Source organism: Chelonoidis abingdonii, chromosome 21 (assembly GCF_003597395.2).
Source record: "Chelonoidis abingdonii isolate Lonesome George chromosome 21, CheloAbing_2.0, whole genome shotgun sequence".
NCBI classification, from domain to species: domain Eukaryota; kingdom Metazoa; phylum Chordata; order Testudines; family Testudinidae; genus Chelonoidis; species Chelonoidis abingdonii.
This window is the reverse complement of record NC_133789.1, coordinates 2,110,850-2,126,882: the sequence shown is the minus strand read 5'-3', so window position 1 is coordinate 2,126,882 and position 16,033 is coordinate 2,110,850. Positions and strand designations below refer to the sequence as shown.

General features: G+C 58.6%; 1 protein-coding gene across 1 annotated transcript; it reads left to right on the top strand.

Annotated features, from left to right (window-relative positions):
• Positions 1–2,653: 2,653 nt before the first annotated feature.
• On the top strand, positions 2,654–14,157 carry FKBP10 (FKBP prolyl isomerase 10). Its single transcript, XM_032788991.2, has 10 exons — positions 2,654–3,103; positions 6,685–6,830; positions 8,439–8,628; positions 8,945–9,090; positions 10,016–10,205; positions 11,106–11,251; positions 11,744–11,933; positions 12,267–12,409; positions 12,657–12,820; positions 13,529–14,157. The coding sequence occupies exons 1-10, from the start codon at positions 2,904–2,906 to the stop codon at positions 13,712–13,714; spliced, it is 1,701 nt and encodes a 566-aa protein (XP_032644882.1). The 5' UTR covers positions 2,654–2,903; the 3' UTR covers positions 13,715–14,157.
• The last annotated feature ends 1,876 nt before the right edge of the window (positions 14,158–16,033 follow it).

Below are 16,033 nucleotides of genomic sequence, written 5' to 3'. Positions count from 1 at the left end.
CAGCGCCGCACGCAATGGAAGGAGCTGCCCAGCCTGGGGGACCATCCGGCGTCTCGCCTGGGGAAAGGCGGGGAGTGCAGGAGGCCGGGCCAGGCGGATCCGCGGGGTCTTAGTGCTGCCTCGCCAGCTGCTGGCGGCTGCGCCTTGCACCAGTGTGTGCCTTGCACGAGTTTGCTCCTTGCACACTTTATGCACCTGCCCTGGCTGGGTGAAACCCTGGCCTCACTGTAGGCGATGGGATTGTGGCCACTGATGTCTGTGGCACCAGGATCTCGCCCACACCCGTTTCTCCCTGGCACTGTGCCCTGGACATTGAGTGCAGGACTGGTGCTAGCCCACTGGGGCTCTAAGCAGAAATATCCCCCCTTCAACACACACTAATAATTCATAGGGGGCCCCCTTGAGCCACCGGGGCCCCAAGGAATTGCTCAGTCTGCTTATGGCTAGTGCCAGCTCTGATTGATCGTGTGTTGCCTTAGAGGGCATGTTTGCATGGCTGAGGCACCATGGTGCATCCCTCCCAGCCAGTCATGCCCAAGGAACAGGTGAGTGGCACCAGGAAAGACCCCGCTGGCTGGTGGGGCCAGACAGTAACTGGGATCCTGTTCTGTTACTCCCCTTATTTCGCTGCCGTGTGAGAGACGAAGCTGTGCTCGCCCAGGGACCCAGCCATACACAGGGACATGCAGCATGTACAGTATTACCGGCTCCATCCTCCACCTCCCCGTGCAGCCCACAGTCACAGGCTGGCAGGGGCAGAGCCTTCTGTGTGGGTGTGTTTTAGCTTGAAAAGTGCTGCACTGGGTTTAAGAAGCATTTGTGTTAGGGGATCATGGGACTGGCCACAACTGCACAGCCCAGGCGTGACTGCATAAAGAGCCCAGGGCCAGGCTTCCGGCCCATCTCGTTAAGGCAGGAATGTTTGTGTCGCACTGGACCGGGCTGCAGCTGGGACAAAGGGGGTGGAAGCAGCATCTTCAGGTGGGGATAAATCTGAAGGGTGACAGTCACGCAGAGCCAGACCAGGCGCTGTGCATCACTCCGCTCCTGCTTGGAGGCCAGGCCCTGTGCCATCTCATGTCTGCCCTAGGGGGGTGCATGTCACCAGAAGCAGAGACCTGCAGGGTTGTCAGAGGGGTACAGGTGCAAACATTATTTATACAAAAAGAACAGGAGTACTTGTGGCACCTTAGAGACTAACAAATTTATTTCAGCATGAGCTTTTGTGAGCTACAGCTCACTTCTTCAGATGCACAATGCCAGCACCATGCTGGGGGCTTCGCAGACAGGTCTGAAGGCCAGGTCTCTGTCACAAAGACCTTCCAGTCTGTATGCTGGGCAGTGCCAAGGATTGAACACAGAGACTGATCAGCTGCAGTAGGAGGCACACACTACTGGGGGAAAAAAACAAGGCTTATCTCTCCACCCCACCGCAGAGAGAGGAAGTTCCCCGCATCTAGAAGGGCCAGCAACCTCTCTCTTCCCTAGGTCAGGCCTAAACATGTAAAGCCAAGAATCCGTCAGCTTTGCAGACAACTAAGGGACTTGCTGACTCCAGGACTGAACAACAAGCTTCTGTCTGGATCCTTGTTCCCATCAGTTGAGGACCAGTAGGTCCCATCTCATTTTCTAGATGTCTATTCTGTATCCAGGACGTGCAGAGCGCACTTAACGGTGGTGACAGCCGTTTGCAGATGAGCTTGTGGAAGGCAGAGATGCTTGCAATGGTCTGATGTGCATTTGGTAAACAGGACACCAGTCACTCCTAATTCATTATCATTTGCACTTAACACAGCAGGTTTAAAAGGGTTAGAAATTGCAATTAATAATTATTCATTTGCTGTATTTATTACTCCTGACTGATAACTACCGATCCTAGGATCATAGCACTGGAAGGGGCCTGGAGAGGTCTCTAGTCCAGTCCCCTGCACTGGCAGCAGGACTGAGTATTATTGAGACCATCCCTGACAGGGGTTTGTCCAACCTGCTCTTAAAAATCTCCAGTGATGGAGATTCCACCACCTCCCTGGGCCATTTATTCCAGTGCTTAACCAGCCTGACAGGAACTTTTCCTAATGTCCAACCTAAACCGCCCTTGCTGCAATTTAAGCCCATTGCTTCTTGTCCTGTCCTCAGAGGATAAGGACAATTCTTCTCCCTCCTCCTTGTAACAACCCTTGATGTACTTGAGAACTGCTCTCATGTCCCCTCTCAGGCTTCTCTTCTGGGGACTAAACAAACCCAGGGTTTTCAATCTTCCCCCACAGGTCACGTATTCCAGACTTTTCATCATTTTTGTGGCTCTTCTCTGGACTTTCTCCAATTTGTCCACATCTTTCCTGGAATGTGGCGCCCAGAACTGGACACTAGACTCCAGTGGAGGCCAAATGGGCGTGGAGCAGAGTGGAAGAATCTCAACACTCCTGCTAAGACAGCCCAGAAGGATGGTCGCTTGTTTTGCACCAAGGTATCAAAAGGTGCCCGTGGAGCTGCCCCATGGAGAGGGAGAGTGAGGCGAGCCCCGACCAAGCCGCTGGCGCGGCGGCGCAGGGACCCAGGGGGAGCCGGGCTGCCGGCGGGTAGGACCTCTCCCTGCACAAACTTGCGATGTAATAGTTCGCTGCGGATTTTCCCTGCTCAGAAATAATTGCAAAGAAAAAAAATCGCCCCGCGTGGAACTCCCCTCCCGCGTTCCCGGAGCCCCCCGCGGGCGGGGGAAATTCCCGGGTGGGAGCTGGAGCCTCCCGCGCACCCCCGCGGGCAGCTCCGTGAGCTCCGCGCCTCCCACGCCCGCTTTCCACGTTGACAAAATTCCTGGCGAGGGGCTGGGCGGGGACGCAGGACGCGAAGCTCCAGCTCGGAGCAGCCCAGCCCCTGCCCGCTCTGCCCGCGCCCGGAGCAGCATGGCCCGGGGCAGCCTCCTCCTCCGCCTCCTCCTCGGCCTGCTGGCGGCCCCCGGCCGGGGGGACCCGGGGCCCCTGGAAGACGTGGTGATCGACAGATACTTCATCCCCAAGGTCTGCCTGCGGGAGGCCCAGATGGGGGATTTCATCCGCTACCACTACAACGGGACCTTCAAGGACGGCCAGAAGTTCGACTCCAGGTACGGGATCGGGCTGTCTGAAATGGCCCGGGGGGGGCTGCCCCCCGGCCACGTTAGTGTAACAGCAGAGTGGGGGGGTCTGCGGCAGCCCCCCTTCATCTGGCAGATGGAGCGTGCACCTTCCTGCCGCCCCCCCCCCCCCCCCAAGTGCAGTATCTGAACACGGACTCATCTCCCTCAACCTCAGCTCTGCCCCCCCCCCCCCCCCGGCACTGCAATGCTCTCCCTGCTTCAGAGGCTGGGTTCAAATTCTGCCTGTTTCATTTCTCCTGCCGGCGGTGGCACGCCATGAACCGATGCCCATCGCCGTGCCAGGAGCCCAGCGCACATCTGCACACAGGGCCCAGGAGCACGCTTTGCAACAAGCACACGGAGCAGTTCCCAACAGGGCCGCCCCAGGGGAGTGGGGCAATATGCCCTGCAGGAGCCCCCACAAGAATATAGTATTGCAACTTTTTTTTTATGGAAGGGGACCCCAAAATTGCTTTGCTCCAGGGCCCCTGCATCCTCTGGGTGGCCTTGATTCCCCAACGCAAGAAAAACCATTACACAATGACAGGCCAGGAGCCGCGGCTGCCCTGGGGTGCTGCTGAACATGCAGTGGGCACCAGCTCAGTGTAGACGTGTCATTCCAGTGGCTCCATATTCGCCACATGCAAACCGTCCTCGAGCAACTGCCCTGATCGAGCAGGAGGAGAACCGAGACCGTTAATGTCGCTCTTTGGGGTTCGTTTTTCAGGAGCTGTTGCTTTGTATTTTGTGTCCGTTTTGTTTTCTTTGGCGGAGAGCTGGGTCCTGCAATCTCCCAATCACGCCAGCAGCCCTTACTCCCAAGGGCAGGCTTGTTGAGTCCAGTGCAACTACTTGCAGGGGTAAGGACTACTCGGGTGAGTAAAGGATGCAGGATTGGGTCCTAACAGAGATCAGGCACAACAGACAGAGCCTGCCGCTGCAGAGAGAAAGCTAATCACAGCGGCCATGACACAGGGACAGATTCAAGTGCTTTCTGAGCCATTGCAGTTTCGGAGTGTGGTCCATCCAAAGGGCCCTTTTCCACCTATGTGAGCTGGTCCCAGTTCTCCCTGGGCCTGTGCAGCCAGCCCTTTCCTCAGTCAGGAGTTACAGTGCTGGTGTTGCTCCAGGGGAATTTCTCCTGATTGCAACCAGTGGGAACAAGAAGCAAAGCAGGCCCATTGCACAGGCCTGCAGAGAGCGAAGACAGACGTCTCTACGCTCAGGATCAGGCCCAGCAGAGGGCAGTAACAGTTGCTTTCCCAGTAGGTTTTCAGAAGTGCCACCGAAACGGTTCAGGGAATCTGCTCTGGTATGAAATATCTAAAACGTTGCTACTCGTCCCTGAATGGCCGAACAGGAAGCATAAAGAGTGGGATAAATCAGCCATCCAGCAGCCAAAACTAGGCATGAGTTTGACAGATAAATGGAGCCCCAGGAAACCTTTTGTACTAAAATAATTCTTTGTCTTGATGGCTGCTGCGTGGTTCCCCGAGAAGTTTCGCTGGCCATTAAACGAAGCAAAGGATCTTGGAGCACTTGTAATGAGCCCGAATTGCCCCTGAGAGAGTGGGCTTTATGAGTTAAAGATCAGGTTAATTTGCAGGTTACAAATGAGGCTTGGGTGTTTGGTCGTTAACGACCTGCACAGTGTTCGGAACGTGGCTTATCTGTTCTCTGGAAGCACCGGAGAGTCTGCCAGCCAGTGCTTATCTGAGCGAGATGCTTGTTTGCATTTGGTCCCAGCTTAAACATCACGAATGACTTTTGCAAACAAAGGGCCTGATCCTGCATCCCCAAGCCTCTGCGTGTGTGAGGAATGCAGGATCAGATCCAAGATCAGGGACATCAGCTCCAATCCCGCTTTGATGGGAGTATTCCTCAGCACTGGGTCCCCGTCTGGTGCAGAGATTGAGTTACAAAAGAAATCTGGCCAGTAGCATACATGGGACGTCATACTCCTTTATATGCTCCACCACAAAATGCAACACACGTGTGCCCTCTGCCCCCCCCCGTATTCCAAAGCAAAGAGCCAGAATCCATCTGTGACGAACTGGGACTGTTCCTAATGTTTGCTCTGAATACTGTGTTGGTGCCTCAGTGTCCCCTAGGCAGTTCTTAAGTATCTGGCAGAGCAAAGGGCCAGTGCCCCTAAATGCCTGGCACTCTGTATCCTAGCAACTGATGGCCTGGGCCCCTCCTCTGCAAAGGTGCCAACTGCAGGTGTTGGAGACAAAGGGATCAGGTGACCTCCTGGCCCGGGAAAGGAGCTGAGCAGAGAGGAGGGGCTGGAGGGGTTGGTTAGTCTGGAGCTACCTGGGGATAAGGAGTGAAGTGCAGACCTAGGGGTCTGGCTTACTGCCCCCCAGAATGGACCCAGCCGAGGGGTCTGGTTCGCTGTATCTACAAGCTCTGTTTTAGACCCTGTTCCTGTCATCGAATAAACCTCTGTTTTGCTGGCTGAGAGTCACGTCTGACTGCAAAGTGGGGGTGCAGAACCCTGTGGCTTCCCCAGGACCCCGCCTGGGTGGGCTCGCTGTGGGAAGCCCACGGAGGGGCAGAGGATGCTGAATGCTCCAAGGAGAGACCCAGGAGGTGAAGACGTGTGAGCTTCTTGCCCTGAACAAGTCTGCTCCAAGGGAGAGGAGGCTCCCCAAAGTCCTGACTGGCTTTGTGGGGAGCAGTTCCAGAGCATTGCCCGGGGACTCCGTGACACCATCATCTGCAGAACATTATGGGCACTCCCCTAGTCTGTCATTTCATGGGCCGGTTCCTTTAACCACAGAGAGACACGGGGATAGCTGTAGTCTAGTGGGCTGAGCAATGGGACTCAAGAGATCCGGATTTTGTTCCTGACTTTGCTGCCAGCTCATTGGGTGAGTCACAGGGGCCAGTGTTTTCAGAAGTGGCCACTAATTTGGGGTCCAAACTGAGCTGCCTTGGGCTTCGGCCCCCACAGCTCTGTGGCTGGAAGGTGGGCAGCGAGTTGGGCTTCCAGCCGCAGAAGCCCCCAAAATTAGAGACTTCTGCAAATGTTGGGCCGTAGCTGCTTTGTGCCTTGTGACATGGGGCCAATGATGCGTAATAATGTCAGTAATTAGTGCTTGAGTCCTAGCTCCGGAGTCCCAAAGGGACCGTTATGATCTTCTGGGCTGAACTGCCTTGTGCAGGCCACAGACCCTCACCCAGTAACTTGAGTATCAAGTTCATCGCTTCTGTCTGCGTGAGAGCGTGTGGCTTAGAAAGACATTGGTCTGGATTGAACTACTCCAGTGATGGAGACTCCCCTACCTCTGCTGGTGGGTTGGTCGAGTGGTGACATGTCTTGGTACAGTCGTCGCCCCAGGAGAGGGGGATGCATGGAACATCCTGATCTTCAGACTGTTAGTCACCGGACGGGTCTTGTGGCAGGCCCCACGGGCAGGGCTGGGTGGGAACTTTGCAATCCTATTGTTTGGGGCCAGCTATGGGATTCACTGGACTGGTGGGGCAGGCTGGTGTGGCCAAGGATCCCAAACAGCCAAGACCATCAGAAAAGGGGGACTTAACGTGTCTCCGTTCCTCCCCAGCTACGACAGAGGCGCCACAGTGGCAGGTGTGGTGGGAGTTGGCCGGCTGATCACGGGCATGGATCGAGGTCTGCAGGGCATGTGCGTCAACGAGCGGCGCCACCTGATTGTCCCTCCCCACCTGGGCTACGGAAGCATCGGCGTCGGTAAGGGGGAGGGGGGCGTCGAATGCGAGGGCCCCGCTGGCCGTCCTAGCACAGCCCAGGGGGTTTCTGGTGCGATGACGTCAGACCCAATGTCTCTCCCATCAGCCCTGCAGGAGCCCAGGTCATGGCAGGATTCTGCCTCCTGCATTGCTGGCTAAGCTCTTCTCACTGGGATAATGTGGGAGGCAGAAAGGCCCCTGAGGGTGGATCAGCTCCCATCTGTGCTCCTAAGGACTTGGGCACCCACCGTTCCCAGTGAAGTCCATGAGCTTTGCAGAGCTCAGCACCTCTGTGGGCTGGTCTCCCCTGGATGAGTGCAGGGGAGTCGAGGGACCCCCAGGGCAGGATGTGGCCCTGGGTGGTGGACTAACATGCAGAGAGCTCTCCCATCCTGGCCTTCTCTTTCTCTGAGCTGCTGAGCCGCCTGCTGGCCTGGGGGCTGGCCTGGCCCGAGCCACATGCAGCTCGGCGGCGGCTGCGACCACAAGGATGAGGAAAGGCTCCAAGTCCCGCGCTGAGATCCCCTGGCCCCTTCCTTAAGTTTATATGGGATGCAGTGGTTGGGCAGAGCAATTCCAAAGTCCTAGCCAACGAGTAACATGTAAAAATAAGATGGACAGGCCAGTAGGAGCAATCAGCTGGGATTATTTAACCCATGAACTGTGAACCTTTGTCACACATGCGCAGGGCAGGCGAGACCCGGGGCCTCCTGCACTGGGAGATCAGTGCAGATCTCAGCGTGGTCAGTGACAATCCCGCTGTAGCATTACGGGAGCAGAGCAGCCCGGCTGAATTCAGGCTCACACCTTCTCACATTCCCCCAGTACTCTCCACTGGATGTAGTATCATTTCTCCTTGGTGTGGGGCTACCCAGCTGCCACATTCAGCCCAGAGGTGGCTGCATGTTAGTGCTGAACGAAGCCATCTCTGAGCACGTGGAGTATCACTCGGTTTGATAAACCCTTTGAGAGCCTCACATGAAAGGTGCCAGAGGAGGGCTGATCTGAGAATTATTATTCATTCCAAGCTGATAAATAATCGATACAATAACCCCCCGAGCACTGTTCGGCTGTGATGCTGTCACCCTCTCCTTAAAGGAAAACCAGCAGAAAAGGGCAGTGAGGTACTGAATGAAGGCTGTGTCCTACTCACCAGGACCGCCCGGGTTCCCAGTGCCAGTGCCCTCCATTCTCCTTAGGACAGTGGGGTGGAGTGAGAGAAAATCCGGTAACTGGCATTTTGGGCACCCCCATGCTATGAGTGGGGTGGCCCTTTCTCGGCTCAAAGTATAAGTGACCCCACTTGGGCCACTGTGAAGCTGGGACCTTCAACGCTCGAGCCCCCGTGTCGAAGTCCATCAGCTCCAAGCAGCAGCAGTCTCCTGGTATGTCGTGTGTAGACCTGCCACTGGTGGGGGGACAGTCTGCAGGGTATGTAAGAGCACATGAACAACTGTTGTGAACGGGGCTGAGCGGCAGAGGCCGGGGGGGGTCTGTGGATGGATTTCGAGGTGCTGAAGTGAACAGTCTTGGCCTCGTGCCATAAGGCTGCTCCCCTCACTCTGACACTCCCCGGGGCTGAGCCGTTCTCGGTCGCTGTCCTTCGCAGCTGGCATGATCCCCCCCGACGCCACCTTGTATTTTGACGTCATCATGCTGGACATCTGGAACAAAGAGGACAAGCTGCAGATCACCACCTTGCACAAGCCAGAGCGCTGCAACCGCACTGTGGAGAACTCGGACTTCGTCCGGTACCACTACAACGGCACGCTGCTGGACGGCAGCCACTTCGACTCCAGGTACAGGGAGCCAAGCAGGAGGGGCAGCACACGGGGCTAGTGACAAACACCAGCTTGCCTGTCTTGGGGACCCTCTGCCTCGCTGCATGGAGCAGGTAGCCGCGGGGCCAGCTTCACACGTGCCCTGGGCCCTCCCCCAGACCCATCTCACCTGCCTCAGAGGGGCCTGGCTGGGGGAGGCCTGAATTCATGCTCCATGAGTCCCTGTGGGAGAGGGGACCCCACTTGTGCCAGGACCCTTGGGCTGAGCAGGTTGGGTTGGGGGCACTGCCCATGCCCTGGAGTCATTCTTCCCCTCGTCTCTCCCCGGTGCCAGCTACAGCAAGGACAGCACGTACGACACCTACGTGGGCACCGGCTGGCTGATCAAAGGCATGGACGAGGGCCTGCTGGGGATGTGCGCTGGGGAGAAGAGGAGGATCGTCATCCCTCCCTTCCTGGCATACGGGGAGAAGGGCTACGGTGAGAGGGATTGCACACGGCCTAGCACGCTGGGGCACTGGTTGATGGGGCTGCCCAGAGAGGCAGGCAGCCAGGAGGCAGTTTGCATGGGTGAAAGGCAGCACTGGGTCTGAGTCCCACGAATGCCAGTCATGGCAGGTGCCAAACTCCCCAGGCAAGGAAACGACTAAGCAGATGCCTGCCAGCTCTCAGCCCCGCCTGGGCAGAGGAGACGGGGTGACTTTGGCACTGGTCGGGAAGCCCTGGGACCAAGGGAAGAGAGGGGAGAAAGGGATGGGAAGGACGGGAGTGGATGGGGAAGCAGATGGCTCGGGCGGGGGGGAGCATTAAAGGGCCATGAGCATCTGATCCCACGCAGCCCAGTGTTCTGCCATCTGCCAAACGAGCTGGCAGGCAGGTGGCTGATAAAGCCGGGGCTAGTCCCAGGGCAGCAGGGCTGAGCCACCTGGGCTGCCAGACAGATCTTGCCATGCAGCATTGGCACCATTTTCCAGCGGAATTCAGGCAGGACCAGAGAGGAGGGTCTGAGCCGCCAGGGCAGAGGGGTGTGAGTTGGGGGCCAAGGCACCCTGCTCAGCTCTGGGTCGCTCCGAGGCAGTTCTAGGTTCCAAGTACGTATGTCACGGCCACGATCAGGTGCATGGCAAAGCTCCACCTCGTGCCGTTAAATACGGCACTGCTGCATGCCGATAATGCCAGGTCGCAGCCTGCAGCGTTCCACATGGAGCTAGAGTGGCGCTTACTGGGGTCGGCTGCTCCGGGGGCCCCCCTCTGCAAAAGAGGAGGGGGTGACTGGCCATGTGGCCACCCCAGCCACAAGAAGGCTGCAGTTCCACCCCAGAGGTCCCTCGTTCCAGCTGCTCTGGGAACAGCACAGGGGCTGGCTCTGCTTGGGCGTGACCCTGCTTCCCTCCTCCCCACCCAGGCACGGTGATCCCGCCCCAGGCCTCCCTGGTGTTCGACGTGCTGCTGCTGGACCTGCACAACCCCAAAGACGGCATCTCCCTGGAGCACCTGGAGGTGCCGGCATCCTGCAAGCGCAAGGCCGTAACTGGCGACTTCGTCCGCTATCACTACAACGGGACCCTGATGGACGGGACTCTCTTTGACTCGAGGTACTGGCCACCGGTGGGGCCTACGGATGAGCACGGCCCCCCCCCCATTTGTACCTGGGGTTTAGAATCCCTACTTCGTCCTGTGGTGCCATGCAGCAGAGCTCCTCCCCACACGGCCCTCAGTGGGGTGCAGGGGCCTGGGCAGGGCTGTGGGGTGGAGGATGTAGGCAGGGCTGTAAGGACCTGGGCAGGGCTGTGAGATTCAGGCTGGGGTGCAGGGGCCTGGGTAGGGCTGTGGGGTGGAGGATGTGGGCAGGGCTGTAAGGATCTGGGCAGGGCTGTGGGGTGGGGGATTCAGGCTGGGGTGGAGGGGCCTGGGCAGGGTTGTGGGGTGGAGGATGTGGACAGGGCTGTGGATGGGGGTTTCAGGCTGGGGTGCACGGGCCTGGGCAGGGCTGTGGGGTGGAGGATGTGGGCAGGGCTGTAAGGACCCGGGCAGGGCTGTGGGGTGGGGGATTCAGGCTGGGGTGGAGGGGCCTGGGCAGGGCTGTGGGGTAGAGGATGTGGGCAGGGCTGTGGATGGGGGATTCAGGCTGGGGTGCAGGGGCCTGGGTAGGGCTGTGGGGTGGAGGATGTAGGCAGGGCTGTAAGGACCCGGGCAGGGCTGTGGGGTGGGGGATTCAGGCTGGGGTGGAGGGGCCTGGGCAGGGCTGTGGGGTGGAGGATGTGGGCAGGACTGTGGATGGGGGATTCAGGCTGGGGTGCAGGGGCCTGGGCAGGGCTGTGGGGTGGGGGGGTCTGGGCAAGGCTGAAAGGACCTGGGAAGGGTTGTGGGGTGGAGGATGGGGCCGGGGTGGAGGGGCAAGGGCTGGGGGACACAGACTGAGCTTTCACCACCACGCTCCCCTCATTCGGTGCTTATCTGTGACCTGACGCTGCCTGGTGCTGCATTTGCTGCAGTTACTCCCGCAATCACACCTACGACACCTACATTGGGAAGGGCTACGTCATCCCTGGCATGGACCAGGGCCTGCAGGGCGTCTGTGTCGGAGAAAAGCGAAGGATCATCGTCCCGCCGCACTTGGGCTACGGGGAGAACGGAGCTGGTAGGGAGGGGTCCCCGCAGGGTGCACCAGCCCTGGGATGGGAGGACGGGTGTGTTCCCCGCTGGCTCCATTACACGATCTCTTGTTTCCCGTGTCACATCAGTCGTCCCCGTGCCCATGACGAGGGCAGCGGGCCGGGATCGCCTGCTGCACAGGAGCCAGCCCTGCCCTGAGCCGACCTGCTAGAGCTGCCCCAGAAGAGGAATTCAGGCTGAGCCTGTGAATAAGATGTGGGGGGCTGCCTCCCACAGGAGAAGGGCATGAAGCCCCAGCACCAGTGCCAGGGTTGTCAGGCGGGGCCGTTGGCTCAGGGGAAGGGCCTACCGTAGGGGGGAGTGTCTCGGGCTGGGGCAGGCAGGGACACATTCAATTAGCACCCAGAGGACTGGACTGTAGGAACAATCTGGCCCCTGGGGAGGCAGGGTTTTTCCCCCGGCGCTGCCCTCTCCCCAGCCCCTCATCCCCATAGGGCCCTTCGTTCTTCTCCTCCAGGGAACAAGATCCCCAGCTCAGCCGTGCTCATCTTTGACATCCACGTCATCGACTTCCACAACCCCCTGGACTCAGTGGAGATCGAGACCCTCTCTCGGCCCAAGGGCTGCAACGTTACCACCCAGGAGCGCGATTTTGTCCGCTACCACTACAACTGCTCGCTGCTGGATGGCACCAAGCTCTTCTCCTCGTGAGTGTGCCCCCGCCCGCCCTGCCACGTGAGACCCCAGGGCAGCCTGGACCCCCCCACCAGCTCAATCCCAGCAGGCCGGGTGCTGCTCGTGGGGCTGGGGCACTGAGCCGGCGAGCTCTGCGAAGCTCAGCAGGATGGAGGTGCCTGAACTGGGGGGGCTGGGGTAAGATCATGGGCACCAGCAATTCCTCTGACCCTCTGGCAGAATTCCCCTGCCACAGCTGATTGGTACGAGGTCGGGGGAGGCCCAAGGCAGGTTCCCAAGGGTAGGAGGCTGCGTGGGCTCGGGAAATCCTCTCACCCGTCCAATATCTGCATTGCCTCCTGCAGCCACGACTACGACCACCCGCAGGAGGCGACGCTGGGGACCAGCAAGGTGATCGATGGCCTGAACACTGGCCTGCTGAACATGTGCGTGGGGGAGAAACGGGTGATCATCATCCCCCCGCACCTGGGGCATGGAGAGAACGGAGGTGAGAGGAACTGCCTGGTGGGTTGGTTTGTGGCTACCACTTGCTCTTTGGCCTCAGTCGCCTGGCAGCGACCCAGGGTGTTACCTGGTCTCCTTTGGCCTTTAACCCCCCAGCTGACCCAGCCTGGGCAAGGCGCCCCAGCGGGGCTGTTCAGAAGCTCATTCTCGCACGTCGCACCATGGTGCAAAGGCACTGTAGTGCATCAGAGCACACGAGGGATCGGTGACACGCACCGCTTGCCTTTCAGCCCGGGGCGTGCCAGGCAGTGCTGTGCTCCGGTTCGAGGTGGAGCTGCTCTCCAGGGAGGAAGGAGTCCCTGAAGGCTACCTGTTTATCTGGCACGGGGACCCACCCGCAAACCTGTATGAGGACATGGACCTGAACAAGGATGGCGAGATCCCCCCTGAAGAGGTGCAGCCGAAGCTCCGGGCACATGGGAGGAATCGGAATTAGGGAACAGCCCCAGCAGCAGTCTCGGATCCTGCGATCCGCTACGCTTGGGCTTTCCAATGGCAAAGGGAGGGGCCGGTGAGGCTGCCCAGCTGGCATCCGGCGCTTGTGTCAGGGGAGACCCAAGGCAGGTTCCCAAGGGTAGGAGACTGCATGGGCTCGGGAGTTCCCGGAGCTGCTGCAAAGCTGTGACTAACGCGCACCCTTTGGAGGGATGGTTGTTGAGGTGGCAGTACCAGGGATTCCGTCCTAGGCTAGCTCAGCCCTCCTGCCGGGTCAGGGGCCAGGGACGGACTCTGAGCGACCCCTCTGCCCAGGGGTCCAGCCAGGCAGCAGCATCCCTCTGGCCCATAGCCACAAGGCATGCTGGGAACCAGCCACAGGCAGCGGCTCGAATTGGGTTTGGCTGTAGGCTAAGACGAGGCGAGGGAGCCATGTGCCCACGCTGGGCCGCCCTTCCCAGAAAGCTTTGACAGCATCGCAGACCAGGGAACCTGGAGGGGAGCCTCCTGCAGCCTGGCGCTGGCATGCTCCCTGCCTAAGTTATTCTGTCCAGCCATTGCCCTCCACCCCAGAGCTGGCTGCATGCTGTCCTGCCCCACTGCACAGAGTCCTAGGAGCCTTCACGGGCCCAGCCACGTAAGCTGATCTCATCTTTCTCTGCTGCAGTTCTCCACTTTCATCAAGGCCCAGCTCACCGAGGGGAAGGGGCGGCTCATGCCCAGCTCTGACCCGGAGACCGTCATCGCCGACATGTTTCAGAACCAGGACCGGAACCAGGATGGGAAAATCACCGCAGAGGAGCTGAAGCTGAAATCAGACGAAGATCAGGAGAGAATTCATGAGGAGCTCTGAGGAGCTCCTGCCTTCCAGAGACAACTTTTCCCCTTGTCCTTTCCTACCTTGGAGTGGGCTGCTCCCCCACCACCGCAGGGACCGTGGCCTAGAGAAGCCAGTTCAGGAAACTTTAGAGCCAGCCCCTTTGCAGAGCAAGGTTGTTCGGTTTTGTTTTTTACTATTTAAGTGTTTTATTGGAAGCGTTTCTAACAAGCCAGCCGGGGAGAAACTCCACATAACAAACCCAGACCCGAGGGTCCCAAGTTCTTGCCTTTAAAGGCAGAGCCTAGAATGGGGTGGGCAAACTACGGCCCGGGGGCTGCATCCAGCCCTTCAGACGTCTTAATCCGGCCCTTGAGCTCCCGCTCCGGTGCTCCAGCCAGGGAGTGGGGTTGGGGGTGTGTCCCGCTCCTCACGGCTCCCGGAAGCAGCAGCATGTCCCCTCTCCGGCTTCTATGCATAGGGGCTCCATGCGCTGCCCCTGCCCCAAGCGCGGCCCCTGCAGCTCCGACTGGCCGGGAACCGCAGGCCGCAGATGGGGCAGCGCACAGACCCACCTGTCCACATTTCTGCATAGGAGCCAGAGGGGGTCATGCTGCTGCTTCCAGGAGCTGCTTGAGGTAAGCGCTGCTCAGAGCCTGCACCCCTGATCCCCCTCCCACCCTCCAGACCCCTCAGTCCTAGCCCAGAGCAACCTCCTACACCCCCAACCCCTCATCCCCAGCCCGCACCCTCAGCCGGAGCCCTCACCCCCTCCCACACCCCAACCCCCAATTTCGTTGGGGTTTAGGCGTGGGGCTGGGATTCCTGGAAGTTGGTGGCTTCCCCCCAATCCAGCTGAGAGCCCTGCCCGTAACCCCCATGTCAGACCTGGCCTTTTGCCTTCGGTCGCCTTGGCTCCTTGATGGCTCCTTGATTTCAGCAGCGCTGCTCTCGTGCGGCTCGGTGCTGTCGCTGCCAGGACACCTCCCAGCGCGTACCCAGAGTGCAGAACGTGAGCCAGCGAGGGCGTCCTGCTGCTGCTGGAGCAAGGGGCATGAATTGGCATCTGCTGGAGCATCTCCTGTAAGGAACCCAGTCTCTGTTCCTGAGCAATTAAAAAATCCATACATGTAATGCCATTTCCTAGCCCTAGCCCTGGCCCAGGCTCTGGCAACAGCTTGAATTGTACCAGGAAGAAAAGCCAAGACCCAGTTCTTCAACGTGATGAGTGGTTTTAGGCCCAGTGGTATTTTGGGGCTTGAACTTGAGACACCTTGAAGGGGCCTGATTTACACAGTTCAGCCCCCAAAACCAGAAGTCAGTTGGAAAATCCAGGGCCCAAACCCTCCCAGCTGGGCTAACACAAGTGGGTTGATTTTCAGTTTCTGAGCACCCGGATTCCAGACGCCGATGAGAGCTGGGCTTGCTCAGCACCACTGGAAATCAGCCCACTTTTACTGAGATGCTTAAATATAGTTCAGGAGCCTTCCACGTTTGCAGATTTTGGCTAGTGTCTCCCCGGTTTGAAAGGTTTGTGAGCCAGGATCACGGCTCAGCCAACGAGTGTCTGCACCAACTGTTGGGCAATGATAAACGATCAGAAGTGCAAGGACAAGATGATGTAAAGGTTCAAACAATCCCCCAATAGCAATTTCTGCCTTGCACCCAATAAACTGGTTTAAAGAGGTTTCCAACAACTCTGCTTCCCAGCACGTTATTTTGGGATGAAACGTTGCTTGCGCTTGTCCACACAAAGAGGGGTACCCACACACGGGTCTGTGTTCGCTGTCCGTGGGGGGAGCTGTGGAGGGTCTGGCTGGATAAGCCTCCCACCCAGGCTTCTTGCGTCTGCAGCACTGGCTTGGAAAAGGCTTTGTCTCCTTCAGGGGCTCCCACCCATCCACAGACACCCCCAGATTCAGAGGAAGGGCTAAAAACATTTTAAAGATTTTTATCTGAGTCTGTTCCAACCTCAAAGCCCTTGGGAAGAGTGGCTGGCCCCAGGCTGCCAAGCGGGGAGAGGTGCTGGTCACTGGGTGGGTCAGAAAGCTGCCCTGGGCTAGCTGCCCACTGCAGGTTCTCTTGCACCCTGCGCTGAAGCAGCCAGGACTGGCCACTGTTGGGAACAGGATGCTGGTTAGCCATCTCAGCAGTGACACAGGTCTTTGCATTTCCCCTTGGAATCTCTCAGATACCGAAGCAGAGCAAGCTTACAGCTTAGAGCAGTGAGTCAGGAGATGCGATTTCCTTCGCTAGTTGTGACTCTTCACCTTCCCGTGCCTCAGTTTCCCCATTTGGAACATGGATAACTAGCTCACCCACCTTTGCAAGTTCTGTATGCTCGGCGGGCCCCCC

Excerpts from the sequence above, each read along its gene's own strand:
- FKBP10 (XM_032788991.2), top strand. The coding sequence starts at position 2,904 with ATGGCCCGGGGCAGCCTCCTCCTCCGCCTCCTCCTCGGCCTGCTGGCG. Across the intron at positions 6,831-8,438 it reads CTACGGAAGCATCGGCGTCG|CTGGCATGATCCCCCCCGAC; the intron begins GTAAGGGGGAGG and ends TGTCCTTCGCAG. Across the intron at positions 11,934-12,266 it reads GGCACCAAGCTCTTCTCCTC|CCACGACTACGACCACCCGC; the intron begins GTGAGTGTGCCC and ends TGCCTCCTGCAG.